Source organism: Clarias gariepinus, chromosome 10 (assembly GCF_024256425.1).
Source record: "Clarias gariepinus isolate MV-2021 ecotype Netherlands chromosome 10, CGAR_prim_01v2, whole genome shotgun sequence".
Lineage (NCBI taxonomy): Eukaryota > Metazoa > Chordata > Actinopteri > Siluriformes > Clariidae > Clarias > Clarias gariepinus.
Window position 1 is genome coordinate 31,163,121 of NC_071109.1, and position 17,865 is coordinate 31,180,985.

A 17,865-nucleotide genomic window follows, 5' to 3' on the forward strand; every position below is an offset into this window, starting at 1 on the left:
TTATACTTTTGTTTACATTTTTTTGGTTTTTGGATCCAGACTTTTGACCCACTGTGTACTTGCATTAAAACACACCCAAATGGTTTGGTTATAGCAAAATTGTTAACTGTTTGTTTAATTGTAGGAACAAACAATCACACGACCTTGTTACAGTATATATTTTTTTATTTATTTTCTGCAGTTTGTTTATTTATTTATTTGTTTGTTAATTTGTGTACAACATGTTTCATTTTTCACAAGTCACTATTTTTAAAATAGTTACTAAGATAGACCTTTTTACAATAATAATAATAATAATGAGCTCATTTGACCTGTCACTTCAATAGAATGGCTTTAACCTAAACCTTAATAATAAGTTTTAAAAAAAGGATAAAAACCTTTTTCTACAGTTTGTTTATTTATTCATATATTAGTTTGTTTATTTATTTTTTAGCTTTTTTAAATAAACAAATGAAAAAGTAATTATTATTATTATTATTATTATAGTAATTAGATAATTTAACTTGTCACTTTCATATAAACCTTACCAATTCCTAAGAAGAAAATATATATATATAAAACACATCCAAATGTTGGTTATAGCAAAATAGTTAATCACACGACCTGTTTAATTGTTTTATAATACATATATATTATAAAACTTTCCCAAGAAACCGCATCTGTGGAGTTTATTATTTACAGTTTAACTGTTTAAAATTTTGTGCCCCCCAACTGCCCTCCCCTCCCCACCCCAGTACTGTTAGCACGTAGCCAACAACATCCTCTCAAGCGCAGAACGTTACGCCAAAGAGTTGCGCAATAACATTTACGCTTATTTATTGTCTTTATTTCATTCTTCTTGTTGAACATAGAATGATTAAAAAGTTCGGAATGTTGATGGTACGAGTTTAAACACGCCGAATAATGTAGAAACCGCAAAACCCCTAATGTGATTAGTGAGAGAAATAAAAAGAAGTAAGGAAGAAGGGAACGAGAGAGAGAGAGAGAGAACAGGACAGCCCACTCGCGTGCTAAAGCCTGAGCCAAAAACTGTTATTTAAACTGCCTTTAATGTGCTGCGGTTACTATGGGAACCTGTTACATTGTATCACTCCGGCGTTCTGTGGACGCGCGCGCGTTTGCTTGTTGTTTTGTCATTAAAGAGAGTAACGGCGCCGGATATAAGTGTGTGTGTTTGTGTGTATGTGTGTGTGTGTGTGTGTGTGTGTGTGCCAGTGCAAGATCTACCTACTATATCACTGCTGTGTGTGTGTGTGTGTGTTTAAGGATTTATCCGAATGCTCATCTTACCTGTGAGAAGTAAAGCGGCGCGTCCAAGTCTCCTCTACTACACTGTTTTGTGAGCAACGTGTAACGTGTAAAGCGTGTTGTTTACAAAGTGTGCAAACACCACTCCGATTGGCTCAGGACAAAGCAAGGCGACGCCCCGAAACCTCAGCCCTCAAGCTTGGTGCACTCTTTCTTTTCTTTTCTTCTCTACTATTTTTTTTCGCCTTTCCTTTTAATTCACTGCCTGGTGCTTCGAGCTCTGTTTGGTCACTAGGTGGCGCCCTTTGTCCCTAAATAACGGGCTCTGAATGTTGGCAGATTGTACACCATGGTGGTGATCAGAGACAGAGGACTGTGACTTAATATTCTTGCTTTACAATACACTATGTCTAACAAGCTGGGCCCTTATTCACAAAGCTTATTAAGCCTAAAAGTTGGTCCTAGTGATGAAATTCTGAGAAAATTCTTAGAATTATGACATTTTCTTAGAATTTTCCCCTAAATTTAGGATTAAATCTTACTAAAGATAAAAATGATTCACAAAACATTTTAGCCCTGAAAAAACACCTCCTAAAGTAAAAATGGTTAAGAGTAGAGAGGAGGACTTTTAAGAGGCTTAAGAGTTTCTACTGCAGAAGACAAAATAGGGAAAGAAGAAATACTCTTACTGAACATAAAGGTAAAAGTAAATACTGATCTTCTGTCCAATTTGGTTTTCTTGTTGTTTTATTTCCTTCCAGAAGATTGGTGACCATCCAAAAGTGCAACTTAAACAGACTGTCCTACAATCATGTAAATTGGTAAAAAGGTGATGCATTTTACTCCCATCAATCTGGAATGGATCAAGTAATAAAATCAGTATGGTAAATAAATTTAAGAACCTGTGTGGAAATTGGTTGCTTTAAAAATTTTGGCTGTTTTAATTAACTTTAGGACATCTAGCCTATAACAGATACTTTGCATTAAATAGCCTGTAGTCATGATCATACAACTTCTTTATATACAAACATTATAATTTTACTGTCTATTCTATAATAATATATTCTATTTTAGCAACCAGTCACAGTCCTTGAATTGTTGCATCACCCCTAGCAATGGGGTCAAACAAGCCTTCTCACTAAGATAAAGGTTTTTGTACTTTCCTTACTCAGAGTTGCTCTAAAATGTTTTCTAAATCACATTTAGTCATTACATTCTAAGAAGCTTTGTGAATACGGGCCCTGATGTATTCCCTCATCTAAAAAACTAAACAAAAACCAGGAGATGAAGATGCCCAGAACAAGAGATGATTGTGGAGTCTAGGGCCCGTATTTACAAAGTTTCTTAAACCAAAAAGATGGTCCTAATGATGAAATTCAAAAAAAAAAATCCTTAGAATTTTGACATTAGGACTAAATCTTAGTAAAAATAAAACATATTCATGAAATATCTTAGAACTAAAACATCTAAGGTAAAAATTGTTGAGAGTAGAGAGGAGGACTTAGGCTTCTTATAATTTCCTCAGAGAGCTCCGATCTTAGCTTAAAAAGGTCCTAGCTGGGAGTTTTAGACTAAAAGTGATATAGAAAACCTTTTAGAGCAACTCTAACTTTTCCAAGGAAAGAAAGTACAAAAACCTTTATCTTAGTGAGAAGGTGTGGTTGACCCCAGTGCTAGGGATGATGCAACAATTCAAGGACTGTGACTGGTTGATAAAAAATCTGTAAAGGTCTTAAAATGCGCTCTGTGTGAAAATATAATGTATGATAATAGAATAGACAATGAAATTATATATAAAGAAATTGTAGGATTATGAATGCAAGCTACTTTATGCAAAGTTTCTGTTATAGGCTAAATATCTCAAAGGTAATTAAAGCAGCCAATTTACCTGATTGCAGGACAGTCTATGTAAGTTGCACTTTGTTTGAATATGAATGAATATGTTTTATCTTTACTAAGATTTAGCCTTAAATTAAGGGGAAATTCTAAGAAAATGTCATAATTCTTCAAGAATTTTCTTATAATTTCGTCACTAGCAACTTTTCAGTATAAGAAGCTTTGCAAATAGGGTCCCAGAAGACCAAAAAGGATTGTTCTGAAAGGATTACCGGTGCTCCCCTGCCCACCCTTCAAGAACTTTATATATCCAGACTGTAGGAAAGGGAGAAGAAAATCAGGCTGGACCACTTACATCTAAGCCATGTTCTCTTTGAACACCGGGGCAGCCCGGCACAAAAACAGTTGTTTTTCTCCCCAGGCAATCTACTGTACCTCATAAACAAGTAAACGTTCTCCACACTGTGCAATAAAAATATGTGCAATACACCAATATATACAGTATATAATAATACCCCACATCCTATTCCATTTCTTGTTAATTGTTTTTTTTTTTTTCTGGTACCAAAACAAATGTCTTATACAGCTCTGGAAAAGAAATAATTCTCCTAAAGTCAAAATATAACTATTGTTATTTCAAGTGTATATTTAAGTGAAATGACATCATCACAACACATCAAAATAACCCAAGATCATGCAGTATGTGCAGAGCTTTAATAACTCAAATAAAACAAAATGCAAATGATTTGTGACTAAATAACATTAATAAATCATTATTTGGTGGAATAACCCAGTTTCCAATGCATTTTGGCTCTTGACCAGTTTTTCACATTGCTTTTGGGTAACTTTATCCTTTTTTAATTTTTTTATTTTTTGCAAAAAAGCAAACAGCTCAGCATTACTTGATGGTTTGTGATCATCCATCTTTCTTTTGATAACATTACAGAAGTAATCTGGAGTAAATTGCAGTGGTTTCCTTTTTTTTTTAGAGCTGTATAACCAAACATACTTGCCAATAAAGCTCTTTCTGATTCTTATTCTTATTCTGAAATCAGAAGTGAATCTTTCCCAGGAAGATTCCCAGAAAATCTCAGAAAACTCTAAGCATTGATGAATTTTCCAGCTGATGGTTGACCTTTGAACTTTTTCTCGGTTGGTGATTGAGGATCCAGACCACAAATAATCTTTATAAAAGTGCAACGCAGGTGACAACATACAGACATATACACATACTGTACAGACATGCAATGAGTAAAGGGACCTCGATGGTTGTATGATAAAATGTGCGATGTTGTGATTATTATGACTGTTGTTACTAATTGTTTTCCCCCATACCTATCATTACACTTTATTGGTAAAGAAAATTCAGATTTTCTAGAGGTCAGTATCAGAGTTGTCTGTCCCAGAGAGAAAAAAAAAACTAGGAATCTTGAAATCTCCCCCTTTCTTCCATTAACAGATTTGTAGTAAATGCTGTGCTTTTATAGAGAAATAATGCACACCTTCTGACCAATCAGGAAAATCTTCTAGATAATCAGATTCAAACATTTAATTCTGTTGTGGTATAAAAATATACTATATAATATTATATTTTCTACATATTTTGGTAGTAATACTTCAAAGTATACTTTAATTATATGGATACATTTTTTCATTTTACATTATATATTTTGACCCTAGCATTGACACCCAGGTTGAAATGTAAAGCATACAAATGCTATTGTGGGCTACTAAAAAAGGGGGAAAAAATGAGGAGCCTCCTGAGCAAGATCCAAGTGTTCATCAGAAGGTGCCTCAGATGCATCATATACATCAAATGGTTTCAGGAGAATAAGAATGAAGAGCCCAAACAGCTCTCAGTAGAGCAGGAAATCAAAAGTGGAAATGGAGAGGGCATACAGTACGGAAACTGAGGAATTCCATCACTCGACAAGCTCTGCAGGGGAGCCCCAGGGTAAATGTTGTTGAGGAAGGTCCAGTAACACTGGGAAAGGGGAGTCACAGCGGGGATGGGAAGAGTTGGGTGGAAATTGAGAGATCTTGAGAGAACAGGACACACTTTGTAGGAACATCGACAGTGGCGAAGCGACAGAACATCGACAGGAATAGGCAACTCTAGGGAGGAATCAAATCAAAAGTGATGGTCGGGATTTCGCTTACTTTGTATACAGGGTGGGTGAAAATTAACTAGACAATATTTACTGGCTATAGAACTTGTGGTATCACTGGACCACCACCCTATGGTTGCACTTACCCATCAAACACAGGGAGTAAAAGGAAATCTTAATGCTTTAGCACACCAAGACATTTTTGTCAATTTCATGCTTACATTTAGGCATTTGGCAGACACTCTTATCCAGAGTGACTTACATTTTTATCTCATTACACATCTGAGGAGTTGAGGGTTAAGGGCCTGGCTCAAGGGCCCAACAGTGGCAACTTGGTGGTTGTGAGGTTTGAACCTGGGATCTTCTGAACCGTAGTCCAATGCCTTAACCACTGAGCTACCCCTGGCTTCCAACTTTGTAGAAACAGTCTTTGTAGACAGCCCATTACTATTCTAACATGACTCTGCACAATGCACAAAGCAAGATCCATTAAAAAATGGATTTGGTGTGAAAGAACCTGCACAGAGCCCTGACCTCAACCTGATAGAACACCTTTGGGATGATTTAGAGCGGAGAGCCTGCAAGCCAGGCCTTCTCGTCAAAAATTCCCACAAACACACTCCTAAACCTTATGGAAAGCACTTGCAGAAGAGTTGAAGCTGTTATAGCTGCAAAGGTGGAAGGCCCAACTTAATATTAAACCCTATAGATTAAGAATTGGATGTTCATGAAATTTATATGCATGTGAAGGCAGACGAGCGAATACTTTCGGCAATTATATATGAATATTGCTCAAAGTTAGTCATACCGCTTGGACAATTCAATACTTTTAAATTTTTTACGTGTCACCATCAAAGCTCTAAAAGACCCCTCAACCTAGTAGGGGAGACGGTCTCGAGATCCACCGTTCAGTGAATCCTGCATCGAGGTGGTCTCCATGGACATCGCCCCAGAAAGGTATCACTTCCTACCCAAAGACACTGGGATGCGCATCTGTCCTTCTAGGGGTCACCTGAGATCCGAACTTCTGGTCATCCTTCTTCTGGTCAGATGAGACTAAACTGGAGCTCTTTGGACATATAGATGTTGTGTATGTATGCTGTGAAAAAGAAAAAGCCTTTAATTATAAGAATAACATCCCAAAGGTCAAGCATGACGGTCGTCACATCATGAACTGCCAGTGATACAGGTAACCTTGTTAAGATGAAAAAGGGGGACTATGTCAAAATTAATGATAACATTTGATATTGATGACCCCAGTCATACGGTGAGAGTGGTCAAGCAGTGGTCCAGAGACAACAGTTTAGGGACAACAATATAAATGTTCTGGAGCGGCCTGGTCAAAGCCCTGACCTGAAACCAAAAAGAATTTGTGGAGAGAGTTTAAGATCCGGGTCAGGGCTAGGAAGCCTGTCAGTTTTCAGAAATAACTCAGATAAAAAATAAAAAAAAACTTTCCATTTGGTGTTTTTGAGTTGACTTCTGTGGTAATTTATTTAATCTATTTAATATGTGACAAACAACTGAAGAAATAACGTGTGATATTTCAGGAAATATGACATTTCATGCGTTTTTTTCACTGACAAATATTCAAAAATAACCATATTCAGAATTATTTATATCCTTTATATATTACAATGTTTCAATAAGAATTTTTTTTTTCCTTTTCTGTGTTATTTCTGGTGAAGTTCTGACGTGAATCGGGTCAGACTCTCGATTGTTTGGGGTTTGCTTTATGACGTCAGAACCCCCACCCCCACCCCTCGCTACGTTTGTGTCGTGCTGATTTTTTTAAGGCGACTTCCGCATAATTAAGGCGAGGCCCCGCCCACTTTCCCCATCCAGCCTCGGCGTTGTTTGGGGGCCGTTCAGAAGCAGGCAGGCGCTCGCTCGGTCGGTACCGAAGATGGCGGCGGCTCCGGTGTACTGCGTCTGCCGGCAGCCTTACGACGTGAGCCGGTTCATGATCGAGTGCGACATCTGTAAGGACTGGTTTCACGGCAGGTAAGGAGAGCGGACAAGTGTGAGCAGAATAGGACGTGAAAAGATGTTGCTCGGGTTTCCTGTCGGAGGCTCTCTCTCTCTCTCTCTTACACACACACACACACACACACACAGAGACATACATCTACATGTATCTATTGTATCTGTATATAACTAAGATTACACTGTGTGCGTTAGTGTTATCATTATCATGTTGCGTTGGGAACGAGCCCCGTTAACTGTTAACTCGACTCGTCCACTCTCACGTCATGTCGTTTCCGGTGCTGTTCTGCTTCATATTGTTTACTTTTTGTCCCTTTGGTTTGTCTCAAGCGCTAGCTGGCTAACAGGCTAACCTTGCAGATTATTGGCTTGTGTTAAAGTAAGACACGAGACAGAAACCAAAACAGGACGTGATGGTTACTTTGTTGCCGATATCCGCATCGCGCTTTGATGTAGTGTCTTTTGTTTCTATTCATCAGTTCGTTGCCTTTTAAATTGAAACTTGCGTGTGTATATATATATATATAGTGTGTGTGTATACTGTATTTATTGAGGGGTTGCAAAAGTGTGTATGCAAAAGAAAAACACACAATATATAACGATATATAGATAAGTTTTAACGAAATGTTTAATTGTTAAGAGAACCGTCTCTGCATGATTGCAACATTGTATCTTTGTAAACACACACATGCGCGCGGGTCTGTTTGACTTTTCCTGAGCTCGTGCATGTTATTGCTTGGTTATATTCGATTCCTTGTGTGTGTGTGTGTGTGTGTGTGTGTGAAGACTTTTGGGGACAAACTTTATATGCATAACTATTATTTTTTTGCTTTGTCCCTTTTTTCCATTCTTATTGTTTTTATTATTATAATTTTTACTTTGCTGATGAAAATAGACTTCGTGTTCCTGGCTGTAAACACACTGCTGCACGTTGTTGTGTTGGAGTGTTTTTGTTGTTGATTTGATATTAATGTTCTGTACTATAGTTCTGGTGCCAAAAGTTACACACACACACACACACACACGCACACAAACACGGTGTGGTTGGTGAACCTGCTGAAAGGGGGCACTAAACAAAGAGCAGCCGGTTCAGTGAAACCCCATTCAGTGTTTGTGTGTACTTTCCTATTTATGTGTTTATGTTTTTATTTCTTCATTTATTTTTTTAACACAGAAGCTTTTCGAGTGATTGATCTTTTGCCGCGCGTGTGCGCGCGCGCGCACGAGTGTGTGTTGTGATTTCTCGTTTCCATGAAAATCAGCCATGAATCTTTCCCCTATTGCTGGAGTGTTTAGTCCTTTTGATTGGCAGCTGGGTTTGGAGAGGGAAGGGGGCGGGGGGGGCGGACATTTAAATGCTCCTGGGTTGATTTTTTTTTTCTTTGCAAATACGGGCACACGTGGTGGGAGCCGCCTAGCGGCCAGAATCAGGCCACGCCCCTTAAAGGGTCACGCACACCTTTTCAAAGTCATGGCAAGAAAAGAAGAAAAAAAAGTAAGCCACAACGTCACAAGGGTCAAATTATTGGCCTACATTAGGGGTAATGAAATAAAAGTATTCAAGAATATCAATTTGATCAACAAAACCTTCTTCAAGCCAATGTCTGAATTTCATGTTTGTGTTATTTGTGTGGTTCAGATCTCTGTATAAATGCAGTCATTGTAAGTCTGTAAAAAAACAGGCGATTTCCATAGCAGTGTCGAAGAGTTCTTAAGGACGTTCCAGTAATTAAAAGTTGTTTTCCTTGCTCGTTGTAGTCCAATAATTTGACCCTTTGAAAATAATTATAATACTTTGTATCTGTAATTTGTGGTGATTCATTCTGGTCTAGTCTAGTGATTATCAGTGCTGTGCAAAAGTCTTAAGCACCATATTATATGCTGTACCAATTTTGTTATATATGTTTATCATGTCTGCATAATTATGTACAAAATCATTCAGCATTTCCATATAACACTTAAAAATTTATAAATAAATAACATTACAGGAAAATATATATACATGGCTGTAAAGAAAAAAAATATTAAACCAGTTTTCAGATGGAAACAAAAAACCTAATGTACGCTCCTGGGATTTGCCTAAAATTAGAAAGGAGCGAGTCTGACAAAGTTACCAGAAGAACTCATATTCTCCAGCAGGATCAGTAAAACCTAACAACTAACATATATACACAGACTCTGTTTCTTCAGCCGCAGCCTCCGGGGGAAGACGAGCTCAGAGGATTACCAGCCTGTTCACTATTCATGCCCGGCAGTGATGAGGGACACGGCCTAATGTCTGCTTAACAGTACAGCAGCGCAGACTTCACCTGCCTGTGTGTGCGCCTGCGCGAGACTTTTTCCCTTTTTATACACAGGTTATTCTTTGAAAGGTCCCATCTGTAATCCTGGTTAGGAGTGTGAAATGAAATTCCAAGCATAATCATGCCATTATCTTTTGTGTGTGCATGTGTGTGTGAGAGAAGAGAATAAGATTGATGGAGGCTCCGTCTGCCCGAGGCAGCATCAAAGCTCCATCCATCACTGTCCCTGAGCGATGAAAAAGCAGGCCTAGAAATGGTTAGTTTATTAGGCGTGAATACGGATCACGGCGCTGACTGGAAGTGAACGATAATACGATTTCCCCGTGAGCTTTTAGCGCGATACGTTGCACCAGAATTGCAGTTACAATACGTTATTATTTTATTCCTTTATTCACGTACCGGCTTTTAAGCAAACGCTCAGAAACGCGGCCTGTTTTTATTAAAAAGGGGGAAATAGACTTCGGTAAACACTCGTGCATGTGAATAAGAACAAAAGTTTTCTTTCCAAAGTCTGGAAAAACAAGCAGATGGTGACGCCGAGGAGGAAAACGTTAAACAATATTGAAAAGACCGCTAATTAACATGCTAATTAATGAGTATTAATTAGGGACAATTTTGTACTAATGACCGATCAAATGAAATACGGATTAGATCAGAATAACAACAGTGTTTTCACCGATCCTTTTACCGAGCAGTTGAGGGTTAAGGGCCTTGCCCAGGGACAATTTGGTGGTCGTGGGATTTGAACCTGGGACCTTCTGAACCATAGTCCAGTGCCCTAATCACTCTGCAATAACCATTAAGCTACCCCTGGTACCCCACAGTAAAGGAAATTGTGACTAGCGAAGACCAATATCGCACCCTAGCCTAGCGCCAGCTCAATACTCACAAAGAAACTGTGAAATTCCTTGTCAAGCGTACATCTTTTACCTGTAAACATATCTCAAAACTTTTCTCATCACCTGGATGCATGAAACACTGTTGAAGCCATTTTCATTTTGGCCCTTTAGACATTTTCTTATTGTATTTGTGGTCTTGAAAAGTTTCCTCGTTGAACAAGGTTGCTATGGTTACCATGCGAGAGACGCTGAGAGATGCGCCCTGTATGAGAAACCACACCAATCCGGAAATCTGACCCCCAAGGTGAATAGAGTGTGTGTGCATGTGTGTCAGAGTGCAGTTTTGGAGGCCTCTTGGTCGAACCTGCAGGAACGATTGACGTTTCACCTGCACACGCAGCACAAGGGCCGCCGTAGGAAGTCTCCAGCCTCAGTGCGACTCATGGTCTGCTTCCTCTGCAGCACTTCCTCCACCCGAGCAACGTAAATGGTTTCAGGCTGTCTGGATCTCGGAACAGGACGATCTCGGCCAGAGAACCTCGCTTTGTCTTTCCTGCCCTTGTCATTATGCCACACTTCCTGTTCCTCAGCTGTCTGATGAGTGAGCGCTTTCCCATGGACGCTTTCCTCCTCGGGTAGCCTGTAGGTGCAGCCGTGCGACAAGTCGGTCTCTGTCACACTTTTCTGGGTAGGACGGTGATTGATGTCTTCATGGAGGCCATTGTCAGGTTCTGCTCGGGCTTTGTTGTCAGGTTTTACAAACTCTTGCAGTGAAACCTTAAACCTCATCTTATAAAAGTGTGTGTGTGTGGGTGTTTTGACTCGACCGGAGGAGTTGACCTCGGTCACCGCTGCAGTGGTTTGCGCTCAATCAGGTGATGACTTGGGCTCGTATGGGCCGCGTGTGTTTATCACATGATAAAGGGTTTTTATCACTATTTAAGTCCTTAGTCACAGAACCACGACTGCAGCAACATGTTGTTATTAAGGGTGTGATAAATCATTAAGGCTGCAAATCGATTCATCACTGCTAATGTTTGTTTTGCATAATAATTCTCAGGCGACACGCAGTATTTTTAAAGTCTATGTTCAGGTTCGTGATAAAGACAGAGTTTTCGGAAGCGTTTGGTTTTTATTTTGTGCGTTTTTAAAATGATTTGTACCGATTTAGTCAGGTTTGTGCAGTTAGTTGTTAAAAATAAAACCCTCGCATCTTATCGTTAGTAATAAACGGAACATTCAAAACGTTCAGGAGTTTGCATTTGCACGCATTTCTGATTTTTTGTTTGTTTGAACTTACTCGTAGCACAGTTTAAAAAAAAAACTTGTGTGTGTGTGAATTGCAAGGCAAGTTAAAACTTGTATGTTGTGTAACCTCGTGTAAATACATGTACATAATTATAAATGAGCGCTATTGTATGAAAACCGTCGAGAGCCAGGAATAAAAAAAAAAAGAATTGCTGTATTTATTACAGTGATCATGTGAACAGTAGACAGGACATCATTTTATCTACCATCACATTCCAGAAGCTGAAACATCTGCTAATGCAAAGTCCTTGTCTTTCCTTATGAACCAGAGTTCGTTCATGCTAAGCGCAGTGCTCGAGCCTAACTGCTCTGTTCTGCTCCTGGTGTTTACAAGAACGACTTTGCTGAAATGTGAGGTGCGAGGACCGGCTCGAACCCGTGTTGGGGACAAAACCCTGTTCAGCTGTGCCGCTGTGGCATTTTTACTGTCTATATGTGCTGGGGAAATGTGTGTGTGTGTGCGAGAGTGTGTGAAGGAGAGATGAAATACAGAGAATTCTGCCTGTCATCACTATGGAGACACACTTCTTCTTCTCTCACCCGAGGAGAACTATTGGACGGATCGGTAAGAGCGCCATTGGTTGAAATGTTTTCCTGCCCTCTAAGGATCGAGCTCTAAGGATGAGAAGCAGACTAACGTGTGTAATTCCTCGACTTCGCCCGGGTCATACGGTTTATCTGTCCTAGAAATCTCCCAGGCTGTTGATGGAGCACCTCTAAGCCTCTCTGGTTCCTTTCATTATTTCTCCCGCGCTCGTTCCTCCTCCTTCAGGTTCACCAAATCAAACCGACTAACGAGTTCACTCCGGTCGGGTCAAAAGATTATCAGATTTAAACGCTGAGGAATCTCCTGGTGGTTTTTGTTTTGCAAAGGTCAAAGAGCATTGAGGTTCAGAACGTTGGAATGGTCCCCCTTCCAGAAGTGCGTGAGTTCGTACATCCTTTTAACCCATCGAAAGAAGAAGAAAAAAAGAAGCCTATAGTGTTTTTGTTTGGTAAGAAATGCATAAAAGCTGAAACACTTGCAGGATCGCAGCCGGCAAAACATCAATCTTTCATCCTGCACCACGCAATCCTGGTGCAATAACCATCTAATGCAATCACCAGGCAAGAGTTAATGCACCACGCTGTAATGCTGAAAAGGGATTAGAGAAATGGCCTTTATGCAGAACGTTTAGTAAACACTCTGCTTGCAAATTACAGCATCGGTTTCCAAACCCGAGCGCTGCGTTCCTACTCTCGTCATTAAGCGCGCCAGACTTGTCAAAGCTGATCAGCGGAATCGGAGTAACGAGCTTTAGAGGCAGCTTTGTCTTCCTGTCAGAGTCTTTCCGCAATCCGTTGCTGTCTCCCGCTGAGTCCCTGTGCTCAGCTGACACACTTTCAGAGCCTGTTGCATCACCCTGCCGCTCCGCCGGAGAGCTTTTGTAGAGCCCGGTGATGCAAGCCGGCCTTTCCTAGAAGAGTCGAGAGCGAGGGAGAAAGAAAGAATGCGAGAGAGAGAATTTGTTACTTTCTCGATTGTTCTGTTTCGTCCCGAATGGAATTCTTTAATCAAGGAAAGTTTCCTTGTGTGCATCCCACGCCCCGGAGGCTGTTTTTAGCAACGCTTTCCGTTCACTGTGTCCTTTTTTTTTTTTTTTTCCCTTCCTTCCTTTTTTTCCGGCGTGAAACGGCGCAGTAGGTCAGCATGACACAACCGACGCAGTGACTCACATCCTGAGCGCTCGGCTCGTTACGTCACCGGTGAAGAGCACCGATTCTTTGCTGGCGCAGGACGCCCAGGCAGGGAGAGGGAACTGGCTGCGAGTCAGAATCCTCAGCGCGCCTCGGTGAAGGAAGCCGACCCAAAGGGAATGCGGATGTGGGAGTGTTCGCAGTCACTTCCGATCTCTCCTCCAGAGCCAGGTTTTTATCTCCTTGTCCTTCACAACACCAAGTTTTTTAAAAGACTTCTCCGGCTGTTTCTGCTTCTTTATGGTGGGTTTTTCAAAGCGCAGATAAATTTACGAGTTTACAAGTTGTCTTTTTTTTTTCGTTCTTTCTTTTAACCCCAGACTGGTATAAGACACTGTTTTGACCACCATCCCCCCCCATTCCCCACACACACACACACACACACGCGCCGCTTAGTAGGAGGCCCTGCTTTGATGTGGACACCTCGGCCGCCGTTCCGGTGCTGCTTTTTTTTCCCCCCAAAGCCCCGTCGCACCACATGTTGCACCCCTTCACTTCCTCCCCCTGGAACAACCAAATATATCTGCACATCTGGAGCGCTGATTGAAGCAGGCGTGTCTGTCTGGAACCATAATCAGCCCGAGCTCACCCGGCAGGCCCAGAGTTACTTTCAGGTCATGGGAGCCTGTTCGATCACATCTTTCAGCGAATCAGAGTCACACCGCGGCGTGTTTACACAGGCTTCTGCTCCCAACCATGTGGTGTTATTCTTTAATGTGCTGGTGTTAAAAACACGCTTTGTGACAGAACACGAAATTATGAGTTCTTTAGTACTCACTGTAGATCTGCTACATTTCTTTTAATGAATGTGTTCGAGATCTTTCATATAAATGAAACGAAAATGTTACTAAATGATGAGATTTTAGATGAAGATTTTATGCCTAAGGTTAGCACTATCGCCTTGCGCCTACAGGGTCGAGGCTTCGGTTCCCGCCTTGGGTCTGTGTGCATGGAGCTTGCCCCGTGCTTGGTGGGGCCCGTAAGCAAGTCCCTCAATCCTGAACTGTATAATGAGATGTGAGCTGAGGCAATCAGGTTTCACGCTTTAAGATCCTGAAGCCTATAAGTAAGACAAGTAACCAAACGTTTCCCACCTCTAGGGCCCAAGCACCATGACACCAGACATTTGTCATTATAGTGCATGAAGGGCTTGCTTGTTCTTCAAAGAATTTTTTTTTAAGCGTCCGTGTCTTAACATACTGGAAAAGACATGAAAATCAGCACACATCAGGTTGGAATCCGCTGCTATTAGGACGTTTGAGCGGCTGGATTTTGCTGCATAGCTCGTACACACTTGCACATACAGTATACAGGTAGGCGGTTAGATCGTATTGAGCTAAACAAATTCCGCTGTGCAAGTCGTCGGCTCTACTCAACAGGACATCAGTTACTTTTGTGTTGTATACAAAACTTGTCCAGTGGTTTTTGACATACTCCTCCTCGGGGATTTATATGATGACCACCAAACCAAGCATTTATTATCTAAATACACTGAGGTGGCAGAATTGCGAAGGGATTGTTCATATCTCAAACGGTTTAGCCGCGACGATGCCTGAACCTTAATGCCGAAAAGTGGCTAATAACATTTTGAGTGACATCATATTGAGATGCTTTTTTTTCCAGCATCTGGTGGAAGGTCTGAAAATTAAATTCCTCCTATTCTTAAATTATGTCATAATGGTCTTGGTATATCCCCTTTAAATGCCTATGCCGACTGTAATTCTGGTGCGGCAATGGCATAGGTGCTTGGGCCCGATAATCGCTGCTTGCAACGTACTTTTTTTTTTTTCCTCTTCCCCTTTTCTCAGTATTGGTTCCAGACGGCCTAATGTTACAGTACATTGGGTGGGGTGCTTAGCACTGTTAAATTGTGTGCAGTTACCAACAGCAAGGCTTTGCAGACAGTTAACCACGCTTACTCGTTTTAGAGAAAGGGTTCTTACAGACTATAAACACTGTATGATCTTACTATAACGGTTTTATATTGTGTTTCAGCTGTGTCCAAGTCGAAGAGCATCATGCAGTGGACATTGACGTTTATCACTGCCCCAACTGTGAAGTTCTACACGGACCCTCCTTGAGTAAGTCCCCTCCTCTCCTTTCTCTTATATTTCCTCGTCTCTCGTCCCCTTATCTCTACCCCTCCCTCTCACTTTATTGATTTCCCCTTTTTGATTTAAGCACCGGTGATTTCCCAGCTCCCCCTGGGAGGAAGACATTATTAGCCTGATTAACCAGAGTACTCATCAGAAGGTTGAGGGATGAACTGTTCTTTGAACCTCTCTGATGAAGTGCCTTCAGCCATAAATTAGGTGAAGTAATGTTCTTATATGAGGTCACATCAGGGAAACCTTTTTTATTTTTATTTTTTTCCCCGCTCTCATTTTTGTAAATCTTGGAGATCCATCTCAATGCCTAAAACTACTCAAACATGAATTTTGCATAACAGGTCGTCTTTAAATAAATGTCCCTCTCGCGTGTCCTTGTAATTGAGCTCTTATGATAAGGACATGAGTCTGTATTTAAACAGGTGCATTGATGATAACTTGTTCATGTTGCAGGCAAAAATGCCACCATCCAAGCCGTGTGGTTATATAATGTTAAACCACACGGTCCAAGAATTCAACCCCGACGATGAGCTTTCGTGTCTCCATCTGTCGCGTGAATAGAGAGTATACATGCTGTGGTAATAATGCACTACTGTACTTAAGGATATAGGAAAGACCACCCATATCAAGTTCAAGACCGGGGTGGGGGGTGCAAGTTCAGTTTTAGCCCTAAGGAAGTCAAGGTCAAGTCAAGTTCGTGTCCAGATGAGTGAGGGACAGCTTCAAGATCAGGACTAGAAGTTTTTTTAAAAACATTTTTAAAACATGCTTATTTGTATTCATCTATTCGTTTCACCAATGCTTGGGCACTTTTTAAAAACAAGCGGGCATTATTTCCTTAAATCAGAAGGTCATTGGTTCCAGCCCCCAGCACTGCCAAGCTGCCACTGTTGATCCCTTGAGCAAGTCAGGACCTTGCCCTCTGACCCCAACTTCCTTAAAATCTCACATATGCACAGAAAATATGCTTTAATGTATGTCTGTGGAATAAAGCCTCCTTCTTCTTCTATAGCAAGGGCAAGTCAGTACGGAAAATGCCTTGAGCCCGGACACAAGGTTTAGAGCACAATATACACCATTTGGACAAAAGGTTATGAACTCCTAGGGCTGTGAACAGGCATATATGTGTGTGTGTTGAAGATTGCATTGGATAATAAGCACCATTATAAGCCCTCTAGGAACGTCTTGCACAAGATGTGGCTTTCAGTCAAACCCTAAGACACAATATCATCATGGAGCTTGTGTTGTGCATCAAGCATCGTTAAGGTTTGGGAGTCTAAAGGGAAATTGTAATGCATAAAAACACCCAAGACGACCGTGCGCGCGCGGTGGAAGGACTGAATATGGGTGAGATCAGCAGGAGTCCAAATACTTTCAGCCATAAAGCTGTTAAACAAGCACACAGCTACTGCCATGATGTCCAGTCATGTGTGTATGTTAATAACAAACTATATAATGTTCATGTAATCATTCTAATTTCACTTTATAAATACAGAAACACGACAGAAGGTTTGTTGCGGTGTAAAGGCTTTTGTTTTCGACGTTGATATCCCTTTGTTCTTCTGACTTTATAGTGAAGAAGCGAAAGAACTGGCACAGGCACGACTACACCGAGCCGGACGATGGCAGCAAGCCCGTGCAAGCCGGGACCGTGGTATTCGTGCGCCAGCTGCAGTCCAGGACCTTCGCCAGGTACGTGAGCGAGGCCGAGGCTACGTGACACCATCGCAACCGAGCCTGTTTGTGACACGCGAGCGAATCGTGGATACAGCTGCCATCTGTTCGAATAAGAAACAGCTGTTCTACTGACGGCAGCAACAAACGGAATGCCATTGCTAGTAACGTTAGCGCTAATAAAACTTCACTAGCCAGGAAAAAGCACATGCACAGAAAGAGTGAGTTTTCTTTTCTGTCCAGATGGAATAAATGATCCAAAAAGCGTCATGGTGAAAGCAGGGTTGAGTATTTATTCTTCAGAAGGTTTCCTCTTGTTTGTGCAAATTAGTAAGGAGAATGTCCTTTTTTTTTTGTTTTTTTAATCCAAAATTCTTGGCGTGCAGTGGTGAAGAGATTATGCTGAAGATGCACGGGAGCCAGGTGACGCAGCGCTACCTGGAGAGACGCGGCTTCCGTTACCCCATCGCCGTGACTCAGAAAGACGGGCTGGGCCTTCAGCTTCCCCCTCCAGACTTCTCCGTGAAAGATGTCGAGCGATATGTTGGTAAGAGGAGTGCGTGAGTGTGTTTGAGTAAGAGCGAGACTGCGGTCACGAGCGAGAGTGAGTGAGTAAGAGCGAGAGTGTGAGAGTGAAGCTAACATGTCAGCAGTTCCTCTCTCCCATTAAAGTTAATGCTGTGTTATTCATCCACGTTATCTGTAATTACCGGCGGGT

At 41.2% G+C, this 17,865-nt stretch overlaps 1 protein-coding gene across 1 annotated transcript in view; it reads left to right on the forward strand.

Annotated features, from left to right (window-relative positions):
- The first annotated feature begins 7,053 nt into the window (after positions 1–7,053).
- kdm7ab (lysine (K)-specific demethylase 7Ab) overlaps positions 7,054–17,865 on the forward strand; it is a 32,644-nt gene continuing 21,832 nt past the window's right edge. Inside the window, exons 1-4 of the mRNA XM_053505696.1 lie at positions 7,054–7,196; positions 15,361–15,446; positions 17,048–17,165; positions 17,534–17,694. Coding sequence (XP_053361671.1) covers positions 7,099–7,196; positions 15,361–15,446; positions 17,048–17,165; positions 17,534–17,694 — 463 coding nt within the window. The 5' untranslated portion in view covers positions 7,054–7,098. The remainder of the gene's footprint in view (positions 7,197–15,360; positions 15,447–17,047; positions 17,166–17,533; positions 17,695–17,865) is intronic.